The sequence below is a fragment of the Quercus suber genome, unplaced genomic scaffold, assembly GCF_002906115.3.
Source record: "Quercus suber isolate HL8 unplaced genomic scaffold, Cork oak 2.0 scaffold_365, whole genome shotgun sequence".
Lineage (NCBI taxonomy): Eukaryota > Viridiplantae > Streptophyta > Magnoliopsida > Fagales > Fagaceae > Quercus > Quercus suber.
In genome coordinates, this window is record NW_027069817.1 from 367,222 (window position 1) to 389,379 (window position 22,158).

At 33.2% G+C, this 22,158-nt stretch overlaps 1 protein-coding gene across 1 annotated transcript; it reads right to left on the reverse strand.

Annotated features, from left to right (window-relative positions):
• Positions 1–9,618: 9,618 nt before the first annotated feature.
• LOC111986059 (puromycin-sensitive aminopeptidase) lies at positions 9,619–18,122 on the reverse strand. The gene is made up of 32 exons (XM_065760402.1): positions 17,871–18,122; positions 17,212–17,292; positions 16,975–17,019; positions 16,680–16,820; positions 16,509–16,584; positions 16,199–16,272; positions 15,742–15,855; positions 15,580–15,654; positions 15,376–15,483; positions 15,049–15,261; positions 14,884–14,945; positions 14,730–14,757; positions 14,551–14,637; positions 14,427–14,452; positions 14,112–14,175; positions 13,936–14,016; positions 13,669–13,716; positions 13,528–13,546; positions 13,358–13,362; positions 13,247–13,258; positions 13,094–13,150; positions 12,872–12,981; positions 12,714–12,794; positions 12,429–12,612; positions 11,989–12,137; positions 11,750–11,888; positions 11,509–11,655; positions 11,368–11,386; positions 11,103–11,305; positions 10,272–10,499; positions 10,102–10,173; positions 9,619–9,902 (listed from the first exon to the last, which is right to left on the reverse strand). Exons 1-32 carry the CDS (start codon positions 17,946–17,948, stop codon positions 9,822–9,824), a joined length of 2,907 nt encoding a protein of 968 aa, XP_065616474.1. The 5' UTR covers positions 17,949–18,122; the 3' UTR covers positions 9,619–9,821.
• Between the last annotated feature and the right edge of the window lie 4,036 nt (positions 18,123–22,158).

A 22,158-nucleotide genomic window follows, 5' to 3' on the forward strand; every position in this document is an offset into this window, starting at 1 on the left:
GGCCTTGTTGTGCCTAAAGTTAAATTATAATCATTAAAAATTATGGGCCATAGAACAATTCTTTTTTAAATAAAATGAAGCTTGTAATTACCAAGTATTCCTTAATTATTCAAAAACATAATTGCGTTTTTTTTTTTTAAATTGGACTTAATCAAATAGTAGATTGGACATTAAGGTAAACCAAATGTGGCCTTGTTAATTCAACCTTAACATGGGGTCAAAGGACTAAAAATAAGTTTTTTTCTAAGGAAAAAAAAAACTTATTTTTAATAATGAGTTAAAAATCACATATGGGTGCACCTTTTTTTTTTTTAATATATGAAAGCTGTTGATTGTAATAGCGCCTTGCTATTTAGGGTAGTTTGGTCCTGCTGATTGGACATCTAGCACTGTATTTTATCATCAAAGCCAAAGAAAAATATTTAATACTCTGTGTTTGATAAGTAGGAGTAGTTTTTATAGTTGCGTATTGATTATTGATTATTGATTACTATTATTGTTTTACCGAGGAAGCTTTTGTTTTTTTTGTTTTGGGGTTTTGTCAAAATGTGTGTGCACGTGTGCACATCCACTTCTCGATGGCTTTTGCTTTCGTGCGCAACATCTCACACACCCTAAAAGATTGGGTCCCATACTCAAAAAAAATTCTCCCCTTTTACCAGCCACCACTTCAAAACTATAACTTGCACGGTTGGTCTATCTATGACTCTCTCTCTCTTCCACACTTTGAACAAAGCCTTTTTTAATCTCTCTGAAATTGATGCCCCAAAGGGTCTTTCTCCACTCTTTCCCTAGCATAGAAAAAGACCCTCGAATCTCCTGTTTTTTTATTGCATTTTTTGTTTTCACACTTTAGGAGAGTAAAATATCAATATCGTTGTGGAAAAAGAGCCTCTAGGTCCAACTCTTTTCACACATTGACCCTTTTTAAAAAAAAATTTACGTATTTATGATTCACTAGATTTTACACGCTATACTTTATGGTGCTTTCTTTCTCTCTTTACTTTTTTATCCCAAAAGATGTGATTTCCTTTTGTTCAATTCCATGTGAAAAAGCCTAATCAATTCTCTAGCTCCTTGGGTCCACCCAAACATATGTGCCACAACTAGATATTTAACACAGCACGCATAAGACCTAAGCTTTTGGGGTAGGTTAATGTGGTCATGGCCCTACCAAGAATAACATTAAATTTTTGGAAAGGAATATGATTGGGGTATGTATCAATGAGGAAACACAATAAGCTTTATAGTATGCTTTGTGATGTGCCATTGGTATATCATATAGGCCATATTTGAGTTTTAAACATTTTTTTTAAGGGAAACAAACTGTCATATATTTTAAAATTGAATTGGAGTTAAAACTTATCAAAGAAATGCGATTAGTGAATAATATATTTGATGAAGTTTGATTGATAGGCCTTGGATTGAGGCCCCAGATAAAGTTTTGAATTAGAAGCACTGAACTACTTTTGACCTAGAGTAGTTCATAATCTGCACTACTTGTGATTGAGGCATCCTAACCGCATTTGTCATTTTCCTATTATTGCATCAATTTGTTTATAAGTCAAAATGAAGTAAGAAAATTGTTCAAGTTCATGCTTTCCTATAATTTTTACCTTAGATTGCTGGAAAGGGTGAACAAGAAAGTGGGATTTCATTAACCAAACACCTAGCCAACAAGTCAGGTCAGGTGGGTTTAGATTTAACCTAATCGGGTAGCGGACAAGATGAGCCTAACTAAAATGGATTGTTATTTTGATAACAATTATCTAGTCGTTAATGAATCGGCTCAACCAAAATTACTCATATTCTCTTTTTGTATTTCTTTCAATATAACCCCCCAAAAATGGTAAATGTTCAAAGTAAAATTCACATTACATTATACACAAATCATTAAGTTTATAGTCGGATAATTAATTCTAATATTCTAACAGTCCCAAAAATTACATTAATAAGGAAAAGAAAATGTATGCAACTCTTATATATATGAAACATGAAAACCTATCAAGATAACTAAATATATAAAGCTTTCAAAATAAGATAAAAAACATGCTTCGTAAAGAAATAAAAAGAGGTCTTTAATGAACTTACGAAAAAATTTACTCAATGTTAGTAGTGACTCAAATATTATATATATATATATATATTTGAGAATTGTAAGCCAAGTTGGCAAGTAACATTATTAGTATTTCATTTATAATATATAAAATCAAATATAACTTTAATACGTGCACACACGCATACATATACATATACATATACATACATACATACATATATGTGTTGGGTCAAACGATTTATTTATCGACAAAACATAGTAGAATAGGGCAAGGCCACGTGGAAAAGAAGCTTAATCATAATTGCAAGGTTAGAAATGATCATATAACTAAGGCCAAATGAATGACAAGTTACATTAATTTAGTGGAGTTCCCAATAGTTATAAGGAAAGTGGGTAGTTATTTTGAAGAATTAGTAAAAAAAACACCTCTAGTGGTTATCTAAGGCATCAGACATGAAGACACGTACTAAGTAACCGAGAGCAACAAGGTGGCAGTTGCCTAGAATTGATTAAGAGAGGTTATTAAGCCTTGTTAATAACAAGACACTTGGCGGTGGATAAACAACCGATAAGCAACACGTCGAAAACGAAATCAAGCATAACTGTTTAAGTCTCAAGTATAAATAGGGTTTGATTCTACAAGGAAAAAACACCACACACAAGTACACAACCAATAACACACCTAAGCACTTTCGTGATCAATTGTACTTAGATTCTTTGGAGATATAATAGTTCTTAGGCAAATCAAGTAGTCCTTAGGCTTTGTAATAGACTTTATGCGTGTAAGTTCATTTCCTTTATACTCGTGATCTTATTAAATAAAGTATTTATCAAGTTTGATACAATATCTAGTTGTCCATTTAATTTTTATTTGAATTGCTGCCTGCTTCAAATCAATTTAGCATTAGGATAATCGTTTAGGCTTGATGTCAAGGAACACGCCATCTCACAAATCGTTTAGGCTTTAATCTGTTATATTTCTTTCAATTTACTTTACTTCAATATGACTTGCTCTGGACTAGTTTAACTCGAGCATTTCTTAAAAATCTTCTTAAGTGGGGTGTTTCCAAACCCCTACCCTAGTCTACGAAATCAGATTATCACTTCAAGAAGTTAGTCTTATCCTCTTAACATCACTTTTACCAACCTGAAAATGGTATTAAGGGACTAAGTTTAATTAAAAATTAGTTTCTACTCATACAAATACAATGTATGCATTAAAAATGGATCAATAGAAATTTAAATTTTAAATTTTATAATATACACTGGACCAATGGATCGGATCAGTATGAGTTCAATTCTTTTCTTATGCCCAAACCAAATTGAAAATTTTGTTTAACTATCATGTGAATGATGCCTGGGGAATTCAATTGGAGGTTGACACTTTGAGACTTCTAACAAAACGTGAGCGTTACTCTAGGCGTGTTGCTTGTCTGATGCATGGCTTGAAGGGTAAGGTGTATACAGGGGTCAAGGTCCCATCAATGGTTTGTGAAATTAAAAACCATAAATGAGAGAAGTTGCTTTTTATGCTTTTGAGTTTGACAAATGAAACTTGTTTCCTTTGAACGATTCAAATTTCAATTCACCTCATGTGAATTTTTTTTTTCCTTCTTTTATTGTTTGCCAATCAAAGCTATAGATGGAAAGGAAATGAGTACTAAAGATAGCTTTGAATCAGAGTTGGTTGTCTCTCTTTTTGCTTGACTTCTCGACACTCAAAAAATTAGATAGAAGACTTTTGAAGCCATAGTAAAACTTTAAACTTTAAAGTAGGGTCAAATGATAATTACCTAATTAATCAAACCTCAAATCTAATCGAGATAGCCTTTCATCATTGCAAACATAGTAACCAATCAACATAGCTAAAATTGCTAAACAATATTATTTATTCTTTTTACCTTTTTCTTGACTTTTCCACAGCCAAAAAGATTAAAAAAAAAATCATTAGAAAGAATGAAAGATGATTCCCTTTCGACCCAATAAAACATTAAAGCTAATAAATCCTTTTCTCTAGGTGGTAAAATTTTAACATAATTAAGATGTATTCATATTCAAGTAGTTTAAACAAAGTTTGGGTTATTCTATTGTCATTTCTCATTATTACTGTTTCAACCTCCCTCTCTCACAAAGATAACTTCACGTGCAAAATAGGGTGTACTTACCACTGAAGTTAGCATTTAGCTGGACCACTCCTGCACTCCACAAGAGAAGGGCTTTTATTTTTCATTTTTTTTAATGTCAAAATATATAATAAAAACAGGAGAATCCGACAAATAATTATCACTTGTAGTGAGATTATCTTAAATTAAGTAAACAACTTAAAGACCTTGAGGCCATATGGGTTTTGTTCCTAACCTCATAATTAAAGGCTAGATGCCATTAAACTAGAGAGGCATTGATGAAATGTCATCAAGGCAGATAGTCATTAGGTGATTAATATAAATAAATTTTAAAGGCATTAAATCCCAAATGCTTAGATCAAGTTAATTGAAGCATTGATGACCTCCAAAGTCCAAAGTTCTAGATCATCCATTGGTATTTATCCATTTCTTAATCAAGGAAAAGCAATTAGGCCTAATTTAGGCCAGAGGTGATGACTTTTTATTGTAATATACCATAGTTCAACTCCATAGCGCTCTGGTAGAAATGATGAGTCTGTACGGAAGTTAAATCAAAGATACGTGTGAGAGAGAGAGAGAGAGAGAGAGAGAGAGAGAACACAGCTAGTACGATAATAAAATTTTGTCACTTGGCAAGTTATGGCAGTGGAAATAGTCATGCTACTTTTTCTTCACGTCATAATTTATTATGCGGTGAGCTATGATAAAAATTTTGAATTTTGTTGTGTTTTTTTAAAAGGGTCATCGCACTTGTTAATAATTTATTTTAAAAAAAATTTAATATTATTTTTATAAAAAATAAAAAAGTTATCAAAATATTAATTATTTTTTTATTTCTCATAAAAATTTTATTCAAATGAATTATTAACACTCGTTAGCATTTCACTTTTTAAAAAGAGAGAAACACCATTTACAACCTATCACATGATCAATTGTAACAAAAATTATAAATTTGATTATATTTTTAACATTTTTAAAGAGGAAAACACCACTAAGTAACTTATCACATGCATTTCGAGAGAGATCTAAATTTAATTCTAAAGTGTGTAGTGCTGTTGTGTAGTTGTACAGACTATATGGGTTGGCTACCTACAACAAAATCCTGTCTGTTTTCAACCAAACCAAACTTTATACGAGGGAGTAAACGTGGCACGTGTACAAAAAGGAGGTAGTAACTGGTAGGGGAGTAGTTTCTAAAGCGGAAGACTTCAGGGGAAGGAAAGTGGGTCCCAAAATTCCCTATATCTGACAGAGGAGATGATGTAATCTTTTTATTTATTTATTTAATCAAATAATAAGGTGGTTTTCGGGAGTTTGACCCATGGTTTTGTGAACTTAATTGAGGGTATCATCGTACGGCTGTCTGTTGCTGCACGTGGTGATCAATCACAACTATTCAGAGATGCTAAAATTGCTAGCACAGAGAGATAGAGACAGTTATCTGAGAGAGTCTAAAAAAGTTGTTGTTGTTGTAGGGCTAGTAGCATCCCGTTCTGTTTATACAAGGTTGTCTTCAGGTAAGGATGGGCACCGATTTTTAAAGCAAGAAAGAATAAAAAAGGACACTCTCCTTGGCAAACGTAAACATTAGTATAATATATAGGTTTTTTGACTAATTTTTAGTAGGTTTCAATTAATTATCCATTTTGTTTCACATTTCCAATTTACTGTTTTTTTTTTTATATATATAAGGGAAAACTTAGATAGCCAACAAAATTTTAATTGTTTTGGTATTCTTGAAACACTGCAACAAAAAAATGTTTATTACAACAAAAAAACTGTTGTAATAATATCAAAATTACTGTAATAGTTTATGCGAAGTGTTGCAATAAAATTTGAGGTAATAAATTTATGCTAAAAAAAATTTTGTTGCAATAAAACTTAAATATTATAATGATAATTTTGATGTAATAATATATTTGTTGTTGCAATAAACAATTTACTATTTCGAATATCTTGCAATAAATTGCAAAGAATTGACAAAAATAATTTTGGGTCAAATTATTACAACAATATCTTTATTGTAATAGATAATTGTTTTATATTTTTTTATTACAATAAATTATAAAATAATTGGTATTAGATCATTGTAATAATATATAGGAAATGGTAATATATAGGAAAGATTTCCCTATATGGATCCTACTTAATAAAAATGACAAAAGGTTATTAAAAGGCTTGTCAAAAATGATTAAAAAAAAACTGCTAAAAATTTGTCAAAAATGACAAAAAGTTGCAAAAATAGACAAAAAGCTGCAATAAAATTGTTAGCGAGCACCTTACAGTACCTGTTAACACAACCCATAATATATTAATTGCAGCTTCATGTTTGTCACAACAATAGATTGTAAAATAATTAATATTTAGTTATTGCAATATTATATTTGTTGCAATAAGCTATCTCTTTGAAATTTCTATCGTAATATATTGCAAAAATAATTTGTATAAAGTTATTACAACAGTTTTCTCAATTTAAGTTATTGAGATTTTTTTTTTAAGTTATTGCAAAATATTTTCTAAATTCAATTTAGTATTAAAGCCTCTATTGCCACTGAAAATTATAAATTATTGCAAATTATTATTATTAATGTAATAATTTACTACTTTTAAGTTACTATTGCAACGACTTTTAATTTTTAGATGTGATATTATGTCTAATACCACTATACTAATTTTGTTGTATTAACACTTGATGTAGTATACTTATTTTGGTGTAGTAAAAATACTATTAAAAAAAAATTACTATTTTTTCACATTTTCTCATCTCCTAATTGCATATTTGTAATAAAATGATTCAGTTAATGTATACTCTAAGGGCATATACTATTAATCTATTTTTAAAAAAAATTTATGTGAAACTTAAAAAGTGTAAGAAAAAGTTAATCGCTTTTTTAATTTTTCATAATTTTTTTTTTTTAAATTGCTTAAATAAGAAGTTTGGATAAAAAATTTGTGATGAGTAACGTAATTGGGAGGTGGTGGTTGGGCTAATGAGTTTTGGGTAAAGCGATTAACCAGCAATTTTAGTCATTCCAAATATCCACAAATTTAATGAAAAATCAATTTCATCAAAGCAAATGCAACAGTAGTAATGACTCTTTTAAACTATAAAACTAAACAATGTCTCTCTAAATTTTGGATGGTAAACAATCTGTTTGAAACCTGACAAACCATTAGGTTTCCATCAAATTTAACTAAAAAACCTTAAATTTCTGTCAGGCACGTTTTTTTTTTATATTGAAAAAATTTATAGCGTTTTCTAGTGTTAGTGAGTAAAGTGTTTATTAACAATAGTTAAGACTTAAAAGTAGACATGATTTTAGTTTTAAAGTTTATAGAGACATCGCAACTGTGTTATAGTTAAGGAGAAAGTCTAATTAACCATAATAATTAATTATTGATATTACTTTTTTTAAAATATTATATCTTTTTTATTAAAATGTTTTTATATTTTTTTAAATGATACATTCAGAACTACGCATAATTGCTCTTATAATTGTATGTAACACATACATGAAGGACCACAATGTGTCCCAATCCTATCTGTTTAGAATTTAGTTTAAATTAAATGTTGGACTCACGTGTCTCTAAGCTTTTATTACAGATAACATTTATCTTTCCTAATTGTTAACTTTAATAATTGTTTAGGTACAAAATTCGTGTTATATCTGATTTTTAGAAACATTAAAGAATTTTTTTTAGAGGGAGTTTCAACATATGACATCTACTTCTAGTGATAACTCTTTTATCGTCAAACTAATACATCAATCAGTTTTTGGTGTAGATCTCAGATCTCTTATTCAATTATCAGAGATTTTACCAGTTGAATTAACTGGAACCCACGAAAAAATAAAGATTAAATTTAGATGTTTCTAAAATTTCAAAGACTATAATTGAAACAAAAATAATAAATTAAATATACAAAATTGAAATATGATACATACTATGATACTAGTACATAATATAAACTATAAAGATTAAAAATAAAAAATGCAAAAATTTAATTGTGACCGAACGTAGACTATACTAAAATCTGACATAAGCACGTTAGTCCAATCCTTTTGGCCATGTGATGCTCTTGGCAAAAGGATCTACTTTAGTTTCGAATCTATCACATATGATATGATAAATACAAGAATTGTTAATATGGATTTCCACAAAGCATAATTTCATTTTAATATAGGACAACTCGTTAAAGGTTTTTATGACTTTTTCAAACATCACCAACATCTCGAGTGCTTATTTATTTATTTTTGACTTCTTATTTATTTATTTAATTTTGAAAGGGGCAGGGTTGAGGGGTTAGGATAAATTACATTTTGGAAAAAAATTTGGTAATAATTTTGGTCATAGCCTAAAGCTGTAATTCAACTCTATATCTATATATTTTTATTAGATGTGAATTTTGATAAATTTACCATTGAAATACTTTTTATTTTTTATTTTTTATATCTTCCATGTTTGCAATATTTCCAAAATATAAAAAACCAATAGTTATGTTATCAATCAAATATTTAAATTTCATATTTTTGTACTCTAAAATTATGCATAAAAAATAAGTTTATAGATTGAATAGTGAATAAAATTATATTAACACAAAATTTTACATATGTTAAGAAGGAAAAAAAAAAAACATTCAATCCAATAGTTATATTTTTCAAAATATGTAACCATGTAAATTTTTTAAATGGAGGTTGTAGGCTTAGGCAACAACAAAGTTAATAGCCAAACTTTGTCCATTATATTTTTGTCCCTATAATTTGGGATAAATTCGATTGGAAATCAATTCAATCTTGATTCAATTCACATAAGCCAAAAAATAAAGGATACAAACACATAATTCCCTTTACGAAATTTCATGGACCAAATTCGAACTCTTGAAATTTGAAGAACCAAAATTCAACCTACACCAAATTTTAGAAACCAAGAGTATAATTTATTCATATTTGTATTAGTAGCAAGATTATACACGGTAGTAACTTCGTCACACCCTTTGACCCACATCACATTGATCAATACCTCAGAAGTTTTTTCCCATATTTTTCACATTAGACTATGTTAAGATCAAATAAATTAGTATTACATCAAATTCAATGGTAGGTTCCAACTTATGATATGATAAAGCATTTTTTTTTCCCTTTTTTTCCATATTTTTTTTTTTTGTCATTTTGAACCAGTAATAACAAGGAAACTTAATCATATTTGTTGGTTACATAAATCATATTAACTTGTCACATTTCGATAGTAACTAAAATCACTATGCTTTAGCTAAAAAAACTAAAATCACTATGCATAAGAGAGATAGCAATGAGAGATGCTGGGCTAGAACAGTGATTCTTGATGGGGTTTTTTGAGTTTTGGATCTGTGTGGGACTCTTTTCAAGATCTCATCCAAGCATTGAGTGGGTACAAACACAACACTGTACACGAAGAACGTTTTACATAAAAGACACACACTTCTATAAATTATAATGTATCATATGATCCAGCACAGTGCTAAAGCAACCCCCGTCAACCCAAAACGGAATACAGTGACTTTGGAAGTAAAAACAGTTTTAATTCATGGAAAGTTTCCTCTGCATAAAAAAACATAGTTTATGGAGACACAGCAAAACATGACAGAACATAAATCAACATATTTAAGCAGCCAAGCTTTTTGAGGCAATCTCAAATACATTCTCTGACAGTCCATTGGTAGACATTATCCTCTCCAGCTGTGCCTGCAAAACACCAATCAAATTTTGTACTTAGACAAAGACAACATTGTCCTCTTTCTGTAGAACAATTTTTTGAGATGTAGTGTAAGAATGATTTGATTACAAGTAGGACATTATAAGTTTACAATATGAAAAGAGGGGATTTAGATTAAATGGACAACAACAACGTTAACAAGAAATATTTACAGCAACGATGTCCTACCTTCGCATGGTTTTGCCTGGTTTCATCATAACGCCTCCATCTAGAAAAGGCTGAGACCATGCGGGATGCCACCTACAATTCATGACAAGGATAAAGAAAACCAAAAATAAATTAGTAATTAATATGATGTAAATCATATAAAAAGCCTGAAAAGAGAATTTTGAATGGACCTGAGGGTTGAGTTTGTCTAGTTGCAGTACAATTTCCCCCAAGAACTTGTAGCCTGACCCGTCTTTTGCATGGAAATTCACAGGAGACCCACAGAAACCTCCGATGAGGGAGTACACCTTGTTTGGATTACGCAGGTCAAATGCAGGGTGGTTTAAGAGGCTCTTAACATTCTCAACGTTACCAGGAACGTCAGACATGGCTTGAAGGGCAAACCATTTATTCACAACCTGAAGAAAAAGAGGAATTTGAGATTGGGGAGGATAAGATTATGTCACAATGATGAGAAGAAACTTTCCCTGCATAAATTGGTGAAGAAACGATTCTCAAAATCCAGAACCACACTCAACATCGGGAAAAAAAAAAAAGTATCATATACACTAATAAAGAAAAAAGAAAAAACTGAAAAGCTCCAATAGCAACTTGTAAACATTAAGCATGTTTTCATCCACTGATAATTAGGGAATATTAAGAATGCATCATCAGTTCAGTCTTGCCTCATAATTAGCTTTGTTAACAAAGTTACCTAAATGTCTTTCTTCCACAGAGATGCTTCCAAACACAACTTGATCAAGTTCTAAGGATGCCCCTTTATTTTCCTAACAAGTATCATTTCCTGTATATACAAGCTGAGTTCTGAACTATGCTTTACAACTACTCATATATCAGGAAGGTCGTCATTGTGTACTTGGGAAAATCCTATGCAAAATACCTACCATACATTCCCTCCCTAAGAGAGAGAGACAGAGAGAGATGAAATGCACAACACAGAACTCAGAGAGACCCAAAAATATCATTCTAGCAAATTAAGAGCAATTGAGCAGAGGTAATACCAAAAAGTCATGCTGCCACTTGCTATAGAAGTCAGCCAGAACATCATCACGAGTTTTACCAGGGTTCTGGGCTATGGCCGCCAAAGCTGCAAATTGATCAGTCATATTTGTGGCAGTTCTATACTCCTGCAACGCAAGCTCGGTATACTCTGGAGCTTCAAGTGATGCAAGATACACTATAGAAAATACAAAACACACAATTAATCAATTTATAAAAGTTTATCAGGGGCCAATCTTGCAAAAATACAATTAAAGCAAAACATACAGCTCCTATTTTTTTCAACCTGTGAAGCATTAACACAAACTATTTATTACTCAACAAAAAAAAAAAAAAAAAAAAAAAAGATAGAAGCACAAAATAGTAATTAATATATCATATTTATGCAACTCCTAGAAGAATGCATACTGTGCTGAGTAACTCTGCTTTCAGTTCCTGGGCAAGCTGCTTCCTGATGAAAGTGCGAACAGAATGAACAGCATCAGGATCTGCAACTCCCATCATGTCCATTATTTCCCCTTCTCCTGGTAGAGTCATTGTCTTTGCAACAAATTCCTGGAAAAGCAGAGGTCATTGAATTGAAGTTACATTAGTACATTCACCCTTCCCCCAGTATTTTTTTTTTTTTCCAAAAAGAAAGTAGCCATACTTTATCCAAGCTTGAGTCACCGAGTATGCTTCTGAGCCCATGCACAAAATTTGGATTCAGAACCAATGGCTTGTTTTGTTGGAAATCAGCCACCAAGCTGAGCATCAGCTTGCGTGCCAGCAGCTGTCCAGCCTCCCAACTGAACAGAAAAATAATCAAGCAAATTTCTGTCCATCAGTTGCTCAATTACAAAAAAGAAACAGAAAAAAAGGGGTATCGCAGCAATTAGAAAGACAAACCGGTTGAACTCATCAGAATCATGAGCAAGAAGGAAAGACAGATTGCTGTCAGTCAGATCAGATTCAAGACGAATAGGAGAACTATAGCCCCGCAATAGAGATGGAACTGGCCGCTCAGATATATCAGAAAACACAAACTCTTCTTCTTTCTGCTAAGTCCAATCAAAATCATACATATATTAATGTGTATATAAACAATTAAAAAGTAATAAAAGGTGCCTAACATTGCTTAGCAATGTAGTATCGGGTCAATACAAACATAAGATAAAATTGTTCTTGCTTTGCATAGAATATGAAATGGATTATCTCAAAATGTCTACAAGATTTTGCATTTATCTTTTCTCTTAGTGACTCACTGTTGGTCCATTAAGCAAAAAGGGAAAATACACGCAAAAAAAAAGAAAAAATAAAAAAGGCAAACATAAAAGTTCTGAACTGACCTTGGTCACTCGAAGAACTGTAGTATATACGGGCTGATCATTGCTTGAGACAGACTGCAATGTTCCATCGTGATACACACAGGAAAGAGGGATGTCCTTGCCAGTTGAGTCGAGCAAACCTAGTGCAACAGGAATGAACATGGGTTCTTTTACAGGTTGCCCTGGAGTCGGTGGTACCTCTTGACTGTGAAAAGCCCACAATCAAACACAACTTGTTAGCCATATCACCAACCAATGAGAAAGACCATAATTCTTTGCTGAGAGAGAAATCGCAAGCATGTATACCAGAATTTTAGAGAAAATGTACGAGCTTTGGGATCGTATGATGATGTCACTTTGACAAGAGGGGTCCCAGCTTGGGAGTACCTGTATTTTAGTTATATTTTAAAGAGTAAGCATCAAAACCTTCAAAAGCTCAAAAGAAACAAAAGGCAGATACAGACCATTGTAAGAAATTAGCAAAATCAGCATCATTTGCATCTCGCATGGCAGCAAAAAAATCTTCACAGGTTACAGCTTGCCCATCATGTCTCTTGAAATAAAGATCCATGCCCTGAAAGTGGAGAAATTTTATACATGGACTCCCACAGATCAGCAGCTATATAATGAACTAGACATTTATATCACATAATCAGATTTAAACTCAGACAAATTCTAAATCTTACTTTTCGGAAACCTTGACTCCCCAGCAAGGTTTTGTACATCCTGACAACTTCAGCTCCCTGAAATTGGATCATAAGAACAAAAAATCAATAAATTAAAAAATAGTCATTGTCCTGAGAGAGAGAGAGCTTTGTTGTTGAACAAAAAAGTCAAACCTTTTCATACACCTGTAAAAGAAAATGAAACAAAGAACAATTAGATAATTTCTCAAGAGCGTACATGGGATATGAGGATTATAAGATGCAAAGACAATTGCTAAACCCTACCGTTACTGCACGTTGAAGTTGGTGAAGGCCCCAAATCAGCATCATATCCAACACAATGCAAAAGAGAGCCACATATCCAAAAGTTAAAAGCACATGACAATTTCCAATTCACCAAAATAAAAGTGAATATAACTATTAACTCTAGTTAAATTATGTAAAGAACAACTTGCCTGTGTAGAAGTTGTCCATCTGTTGTAGGATGGAAGAAGGAGCACAAGTTAAAAGCGTTATAGTCAGGAAAGCCGTAGATTATGTTGATAACATAACAGAAACTTTAGAAGAGATAAAAGAAACAGAAAATGATTTCTGACCTTAATGTAAGAATGTGGCCGTACAGGATGAGCCATGGGACCAGCATCCTGAAAATTAAGGAAACATATATACACTTAAATGCAGCATATGATACCAAAAACTCTACAAAACGTCAATGACACCTATTTTAGATAGGCAAACATGTCTATTTACAAATGCTCTAAATGGTTTAAAATGATAATTAGACAATTATGATAACATAATAAGAACAAAGGCATCAATCTAGAGGTTGCACGCATTTTATATATTCTAGAAAGAAAGAAAACCTGTGGAAACTGATAATTTCGAAGCTTGGAAACATCAGCAATCCGCTTTACAGTACGACTTCCCATATCAGATGAAAACTCCTACCAATTATTAAGGATTCTTATATTTGTAAGCTCCAACAAAGAATATATAGTGTGTTCAAGACTAATTTGTAGACAGGACAAAAAGCCTATACCTGATCACGGAAAACGGTGAGACCTTCCTTTAGGCTGAGCTGGAACCAGTCACGACATGTCACTCTGCAATTATTATATCAAATCATGACTGAGGTGTGAACACATTGAATATTAAAAGATAAGGTATTGATTAACATCAAAGTTCCAAATCATCATGAATAGAAGAAAATTAGTTTCAACCCAAAGTAACAAGTATAAAAGTGACAAATGTAAGAAAGCAAACTATAAGATGAGGAGCTAAACACAGCACATTTTTTACTCTCATTTTTTTTTTTTTAGAAGGAATAATGAGCTATGATGGGATATGAATTAACCTGTTGCCAGTCCAGTTGTGGAAGTACTGCAAATTATAAAAAACATGAAACCAATGTCACTAATAATTAAATTCATAGGACTTAGAGTAAAGAACCCATTTCATTATAGACATTAATGACAAACCTCATGGCCAATAACTCCTAAAATTGCAGCATAATCTGCATCTGTAGCTGTTTCTGGAGATGCCAGGACAAGCTTGGAATTGAAAATCTAGAAAAAGGCAATTCAATTTCAACTATAGTTTCGAAAAGATCTAAGGAGAGACATCAATGTGTGAACTGAAATAAGTTCAGAAGGCATACATTCAAACTCTTGTTTTCCATGGCTCCCCTGATCATTGATTCAGAAACACGAAATATGAGCGAGTAAAACATTAAAAGTGCTATAGCACAAGATATTTGTCACCAAAAAGTATCAAATGGGTACTAAATCTTTATTTTAAAAAAATTAACTTACATGTTAAAATCTGGAACAGCCACAATATTAAAGAGATCCAGGTCATATTCAAGACCAAACACCTGTTTGCAGGGGCATAAGACAGAAAGTGTGCTTTAGAATAAGATCAATAAGGAAATTTTTAGTATCAAATTAAAAAATCAGGTTTTATATGAAGAAACTAACATCCTCATCCCATTTCATAGCCGCCTTAAGCGAATACATGGCATGAGCAGTCTTGGGCACATCTTGTGCTGGGGTCCAGATCCTTAGTGAGACCTTCCTACCAGAACGGGTGATAAATGTGTCATCTCTGCTCTCCAACTGTCCAGCAACTAAGGCAAACAAGTAGCAAGGTTTCTTAAAGGGATCCTCCCACAGGGCATAATGTCTACCACCCTGCAGCAAAGAAAAATAACAATAAAGAACAGCACATAAGATTCTACATAAATGCCCCCCTTTTTTTTGGTTGGAACACAAATGCCTTTTCCAAGCAGAAAAAGTGAAGCTTACCTCGAGATCACCTTGTTCTATGAGATTTCCATTAGACAACAATACTGGATACAATGACTTATCAGCTTCAATGCGACATGTGTATTTTGCCATTATATCAGGGCGGTCCTGTTTGCAGTTGGAACACATCAATAAACTGGAAAGTTAGAATCAACATTTCCAATTACAGGCCACTAGAATAAATAGGTGCTGCAAGATACCCACCTGATAAAATGTAATGTTCCGAAAACCCTCAGCTTCACATTGTGTACAGAAATTCCCGGATGACTTATACAGTCCCTGCAGTGAATTTGATTTATTATATGGACAAGAGAGATCCACATAGACTTCAAAATCAACTTGTGGATTCCAGAAGGCATGTTTTACCTCTAAAGATGTGTTCTGCTCAGGATGTATCTCATTAACGATTTCCAAAGTAAATGTACCACTAGGTGGTGATAGGAGTGTCAAATGGCGCGAGTCCAACAGGTATTCTCCCTCCTATGAAGTAAAAAAGGGGTCATAGTAAGAAAACCTTAAAAAACCAAGTAATACTCTAGCCCACCTGCAACCCTAGAAAATACACAGACATGCACCAATTCATAGCACTAGAAATTATTAAATTAGAATATATATATATATATATTATTGATGGCATGTCAATGATACTGTCAGGTATCTTAAGATTTAAGTAGAACCAAAAACATAAATTGGCTATTAAACTTAAACTTCCTATTGTAAGAAGTTAAACCACAACGCATATAATTATAAAATTTGGGCAACAAGAAAGGCTTTCTATTTGTTTGTATTGAAGGACCTTAGGAAAAGTAGGAAAATTACAAACCTTGAGTTCATTGCCGTTAACACAAATTGAGACCAACTTTACGTCGTGTCCATCCAAAACCAGAGGAGAAGAACCTATTTCACAAGAATTATTTATTAAAAAAGAATAAAAATGGCATAGGAGTATTCTTCCAAAATTTCTCATAGGCATTAACTTGCATAGACGAATGAACAAGACCTAATACTTAGACCGCTGCTATAGGAAAATGTGAGGAAAACAATGCTGCTTGAACGGCTAATTACTTATCTGTCAAAGATATAAATACTACCAGTGAACAAAGTACTAAATAGGAAGAATGGTCACAACCCACCTTCAACTCTGGGGAACACAGTTATTTTTGAAGAAACAATTGTTTTCTCTTCACCCAATGAAAATCTCAAATCCACCTGTAGTCATAATTCCATCAGTATGCACACAAAAACAAATGCCACAAAGTTATTCTAGTCCTAACGTGGAAAAATTAATTTAAGTATATTTGTACCGTATCAAAATAGTAATCAGGCATCTTGTAATCCTTCAAAAAGATTTCTTTAGGCGTATCCATCTTGGATTCTTCAACAGATTTTTTTAAGATTTCTGTGGCAACCGAACAAATCAGCCTCCTGTTGGCTTGTTTAGCCCTCTACAATAAGGTTGAAGAATGCAAATGATTAAAAAAATGATAATTAGAAACTACAAAGTACCCAAAATGAGCATCAAACACGATATGTATATCATGTGTGTGCTTGTGTGTAGAAATACAAGAAAGCACATTAATTCAATCTATAGCAACTTACAGATAATGAAGGATATGAAAAGCGACAATTCCTTCGACACAAAGCCTGAAATCAACAATCAATCAATGAATCCATAAACCTTCTTTGTCTTTTCCTTTTTTTTTTTTTTTTTTAATAGCGAAAAACTCCTATTCAAATAGCAGAGATTCAAAATCATTCAGAAGCCACTAAACACAATACCACTAAAAAAAATCCTAGAAGACTATATAGTGAGAGAGAGAGAGAGAGTGCACGAACCTCCGAAGTAAGAAAGCGTCTATATCTATAAATATTTTTTGCTGAATTCTCCAAAAAACTAACACGGCTTGTAACCTGAAGCTGCAGATAGACAAATCAAACCATTTTTACAGGTGAATTAGCTATCATGAAGTACAAATCATAAAACTAATTCACGACTGGCAATCAACAGCAGATAAATTCAACTTCACATAATTGAACACAAGGCACCCAAACTTCCATATGCTATGAACTAATCACCAGGCAGAAGACTCATTAAGAGCCTGACCTAAAACCCCACTTCAAAATTAATTGTAGTTTCTCTATTTAATTCCTCAAAATTAATAGTCTATACACTACACCTCACTCTCCACTATAAAAGTACAAAAGCATATCACCAACCAAAGGAATATATGTGTGTGTGCGTGAGTGTGTCTAGAGAGAGAACATTAATAAAAATGAGAACGATTGGCAATAGAATCTCATCATTCCCATGGAACCAATATGAAAAAATAATAGGTCTAGAACAAATAAAGTAATATAACGTACAAAAGAACAAAAGTTTGTAACCATAAAGCAGCTATTAAAATTGATTCCAAGTTTTTATTTTATTTTATTTTTTTTTACACACACATACAAACACAAAACCATGACTGAGGAAATGAGAAATAGGTATTCACAGGAGCAGAGGAGACCAAACCCAATAGACCCATCCTTGCCAAACCCGCACATTTGCATGGTAGAACCAACCGAGCCATTCAAAATCAAAAGCCTAAACAAGCTAGTATTACAGCAACCACTGTCAGTTCAAAGATCAATCTCCTACAAAGTCCCCCACAAAAGGATTCAACTTTCAATGAAAAAAAGTGAGACCCAGATGGTCAAAACCCAAAAAGATAGCCAAAGGGTCCCCAAAACCCTAGATCAGATACACCCACAAGAGAAAAAAAACAGAGTCACTCCTTATAGCTATATATATGGATAATTCAAATTATGGACAAGAAAATTCACATAAATAATAAATAAAATAGAACTACATCAGCCTTGTTTCACTTAAATACGCACACAAAATATTAACTTTACATCAAATTTGGGAGATATTGATCTCTGGGCTTCACCTTTTTTGATGATCAAATGCAGAGAAAACAGAGGATTCCTCGGAAAGCAAAGTGTGGAGAATGGAAAGGAGCTCCCTCAAAAGAAGATATATTTATAACCATTAAAAAAATAAAATTGTTACTATGATTAGTTATGATAATTTTAGAAAAATTCTAAAGTCAATTTTTTTTAATCTTATTGGACCAATAGCAGGGTGGTTTAGTAATTTTCTTATTTTAATATCTTTTTGTAAACATTCTTATTCTTATTTTAAGATATTTATCTTCTTTTTTTTTTGAGAAGCAGATATTTATCTTTCAACCTGTCATTATACATCTAATCAGAACAAAAAAAATCTCGTACTTCTCAGTGGGCTGAAAAGGACTGCAATAATTTGGCCCAAAATATTTGGGCCAACCATCTTTTGTGTGCGGCTTTAATTGTATAGGCTAGACTGAGCTACATGAGCAGGCCCTAATGATGCTGTAGAGGGCTTAAAGGGTGAAGTGGGCCGGCCCATATGGCAATAATATAGGTTGGCATTATCACAATGTGTAGAGGATGCCCCAAAGGATAATGCATGATGCGAGCGCAATGCCATATAAACAGTTAGGTACAAGAAATAAAATATTAATCGTGAAATATACTCTAACATTCTAATTAGGGTAAAACATTTTTTTTATACAAGATAGAATTCTACTCTAGCCTAATCTAAATATATGTGTGTGTGAAACTTCTTTCTAGAAACTTGAACCCTAGTTTTAACCCCCCACACTTTACAAACATTTATACTTGTGGAATGACCATCGCACCAAGGATGTGCGATGGTAATTTAAGTTAAAACATGTTGAAACCAACATTAAAAGGAAAAATGAGTGCAGAGAAGCGTGATGAATATTGCTATTTATGGTAAGTAGTGAAAAATAGCTTCCCAAAGTCATGGGATTCTAAAGATTTTAAAATTTTCTCGGTAATCAATATTTAGACACATGTTTAATTTATGTATTTAGACACAAAGTCCAATTTACTAATTTCAAAATGGATGGATGATATTTTAGGAGGAGTTCCTCTCTAAACTCTTGAGGATTCTAATTCATATTCTTCAAAATCATGTAACTTATTTAGAATGATATATATATATATATATATATTAGTAGAAGTAATAAAAAAGAACATTTCAATTAAGGAAGTAACATAGACTATGACTTCAAATCTATATATCTATATATATATATATATATTAATAGGTGTAGGGTCATGATTTTCGGCCCAAGCCCAAAGAAGAATTGGGCGATGTTCTAATGAGCTCAATACAATAAATTTGTAGAGAATGGGATGAAGAACTAGGCTTTAATAAAGTTTAATAACGGTTAGTATGAATTTAAAAGAGGAATATGCAAGAAAGACATATAAGAATGACTGAAACCATCATCCGAGGAGGCAGATTATGATATAAATCAATAAAAATGATTATTAATCTAGTTATGAGTGCTACAGTAGTCTTTTTCTATTTTTTCCGATCCTTCTCTTATGGGAGCTCTTTCACAATATATAGTTCCATCCTCTCCATTTTGATCATACACTTGTTCATCATCTAGACCTTCACTTGAGTGTATGTCCCCTCAGACACCTTCTCTGACTCTCTGTGAACTATGATAGTTGACACTGCACTGTTCAGGGGTTTTCTCCACATAAATGCGATCAGAAAAATTGCTGCAGTGCATTTAATATGGTGGCAGCAGCTTTTCCTTTAGATATTTCTGAGTTTCTATCACCTTTGTACGTGTCTAGATCTCATCCTTATCATTAAAACTTCTTGGAAGGTCACCTAGATCCTCATAAATACAGATTTGATCAGTATTTATCGTATCCGAGAAGGAATTCCTCCTCAGACTATATTCCTCTATTCTTTCCTCACATATTTCTTAACTTTGAGGCCTCTCCCAATCATTTACTCCTCCTCAAACATACACATGTCCTTAAGTAAGGCTCAAGGCCCAATATACAAATTTGGGCTTTTACCCCTACAATAACCCCTCAAAATTCCGATTTTTCCCTCGCATTCGAGGAGAAAAAGTGGGGTTTTGATCTACCTAAAAATGAAGGGTTAGGAATACTAAAATCTATGAACTTACACGTGTGGGAGCATAGTTTTGTGCACGTCATCATTGCTACTGACGTTTCGAAATCCGCGAAGTGCCATTAATTGCTCTAGGCGGCGTTATGTTCCTTGCATCTAATGCTGAGGCATTAATCCGATGGTTGATATTTTTCCTTAGGGTATGGGCGGGATAACCCCCACTCACTATTTTCCCTCTATATAAAGTCTTGCTGGAAATCATTTTCCCTTACTTTACAAACTCTCAAACTCTCCAGCGATTTCAAGCATTCAAATTCACAAGACTTGTTAAATCGTTGAGCTCACCATTCTTGTTTCTTTAGAAATCTTTAAGAGTTCTTCTAAAGATTTCAAGGATCACCACTCACCTTAGTTTGCGTAAGTTTTGATTTCTCCGAACCTTTCTTTTTCTCCTCGGCCTTCAATTTCTTATTTCCTCAGTTGTCATTTTCGATATTTTTCCTTCTTATTTATCCGAAATGGGTAGATTTAAGTATTTAGTGGACAGCCCTGCCAAGATAGAGATCTTTAAGAGAGAATACCATATACCACAGGAGGTTGCCCTACGGTACTGTTCCCCAAAAGAAATAGCAACTAACCGAGAAGTGGGAGAAGTCATAATCCCTATGATAGCTTTAATAGAATGAGGAATGACTCTCCCTATGGGTGGTATTACAATGGACTATCTCCGTAACCATAGGATATGCCCTCACCAGTGTGCACCTAACCTTTTTAGGATCCTAGGCGATATCGATGCTCTAAACGAGCATTTAGGCTTGGGGCTCACTTAGCACTACGTGGTCCACATGTATGAGTGTCACAAACAAAAAGGAGCGGGATTTTACCTTAAATCCTGATCTGATATTGTCAGGCTCATCTCGTGTCTCCCCCAAATCTAACAAGGGGATGAAAGACGACTACTTGATTGCTTTGGGAGCGTGGCATGACGGTCTTCATTACCCAACCCAAGCGGGAGAGCCGGTGGGATATCTTAGATTTAGGTCTCCTAACAATAGATTTAGGCTCTTGGTCCTCTGTCTTGTTTTACTTCTTTTTGTCTTGTTGTTTTGTTTTGTGTGTGTGTGTGTGTGTGTGTGTGTTTTTTTAACAATTTATTTTAAGTTTCTGACTGTGCTTAGTTCTTTTTTGGTGTTAACAGATAGAAGGCACGTAGCTCTTTGATTAACGTTGCAGCCCTCAACTACCTGCTGAGATCCCAAATTTTTATAAGTGAAGACGGGAAACTTCGAGCCGTCCATCTAATTTTGGACTTTAAACCTATTTCGGATAAATTTCAAGAGGTCGGTAATGCTATAAGAGTGGGTAACCAGCGGATAGCTCAGATCGACGTGTCTCGGCCCAATTTTTTAGCTCCGTACGATCTTCCACCAGTAGCACATCCGGTCCCACAGGGTGTTCCCCTACTCGCCCACCCAATTCAGTAGGTTACCCTTGACGTAGCAGCGTTTAGAAAAAGGGTTGCCTCTTCTAGTTCCTCGCTCGAAGAGGAAATTGATAAATTTCAATTTGGAGAAGAGGAAACATAGGGAATACAAGTGATTTTAGTATCAAAGGCCGAAGAAGAGCCGGACAGACACTCAAGTGTTCACACCCCAGCTCTTGTGGTCACCTATTTGGAAGGCACTTTAGACGAAGAGGAAGAAGAAATGGCCTTGAAAGAGGATAGTAAAAGTTTAAGGGACCTTAAGAAGGCGAGAAACAAAATATCTGCATCAAAAGAAGCCAATAAG

What these genes read in the sequence shown, in the direction of transcription:
- LOC111986059 (XM_065760402.1), bottom strand. Translation starts at nt 17,948, where the DNA reads ATGGCTCGGTTGGTTCTACCATGCAAATGTGCGGGTTTGGCAAGGATG. An exon ending in CTATGAAATGGGATGAGGAT is followed by an intron (nt 14,946 to 15,048) that starts GTTAGTTTCTTC and finishes CCCTGCAAACAG; the next exon opens with GTGTTTGGTCTTGAATATGA. An exon ending in CCAGGCAAAACCATGCGAAG is followed by an intron (nt 9,903 to 10,101) that starts GTAGGACATCGT and finishes GGTGTTTTGCAG; the next exon opens with GCACAGCTGGAGAGGATAAT.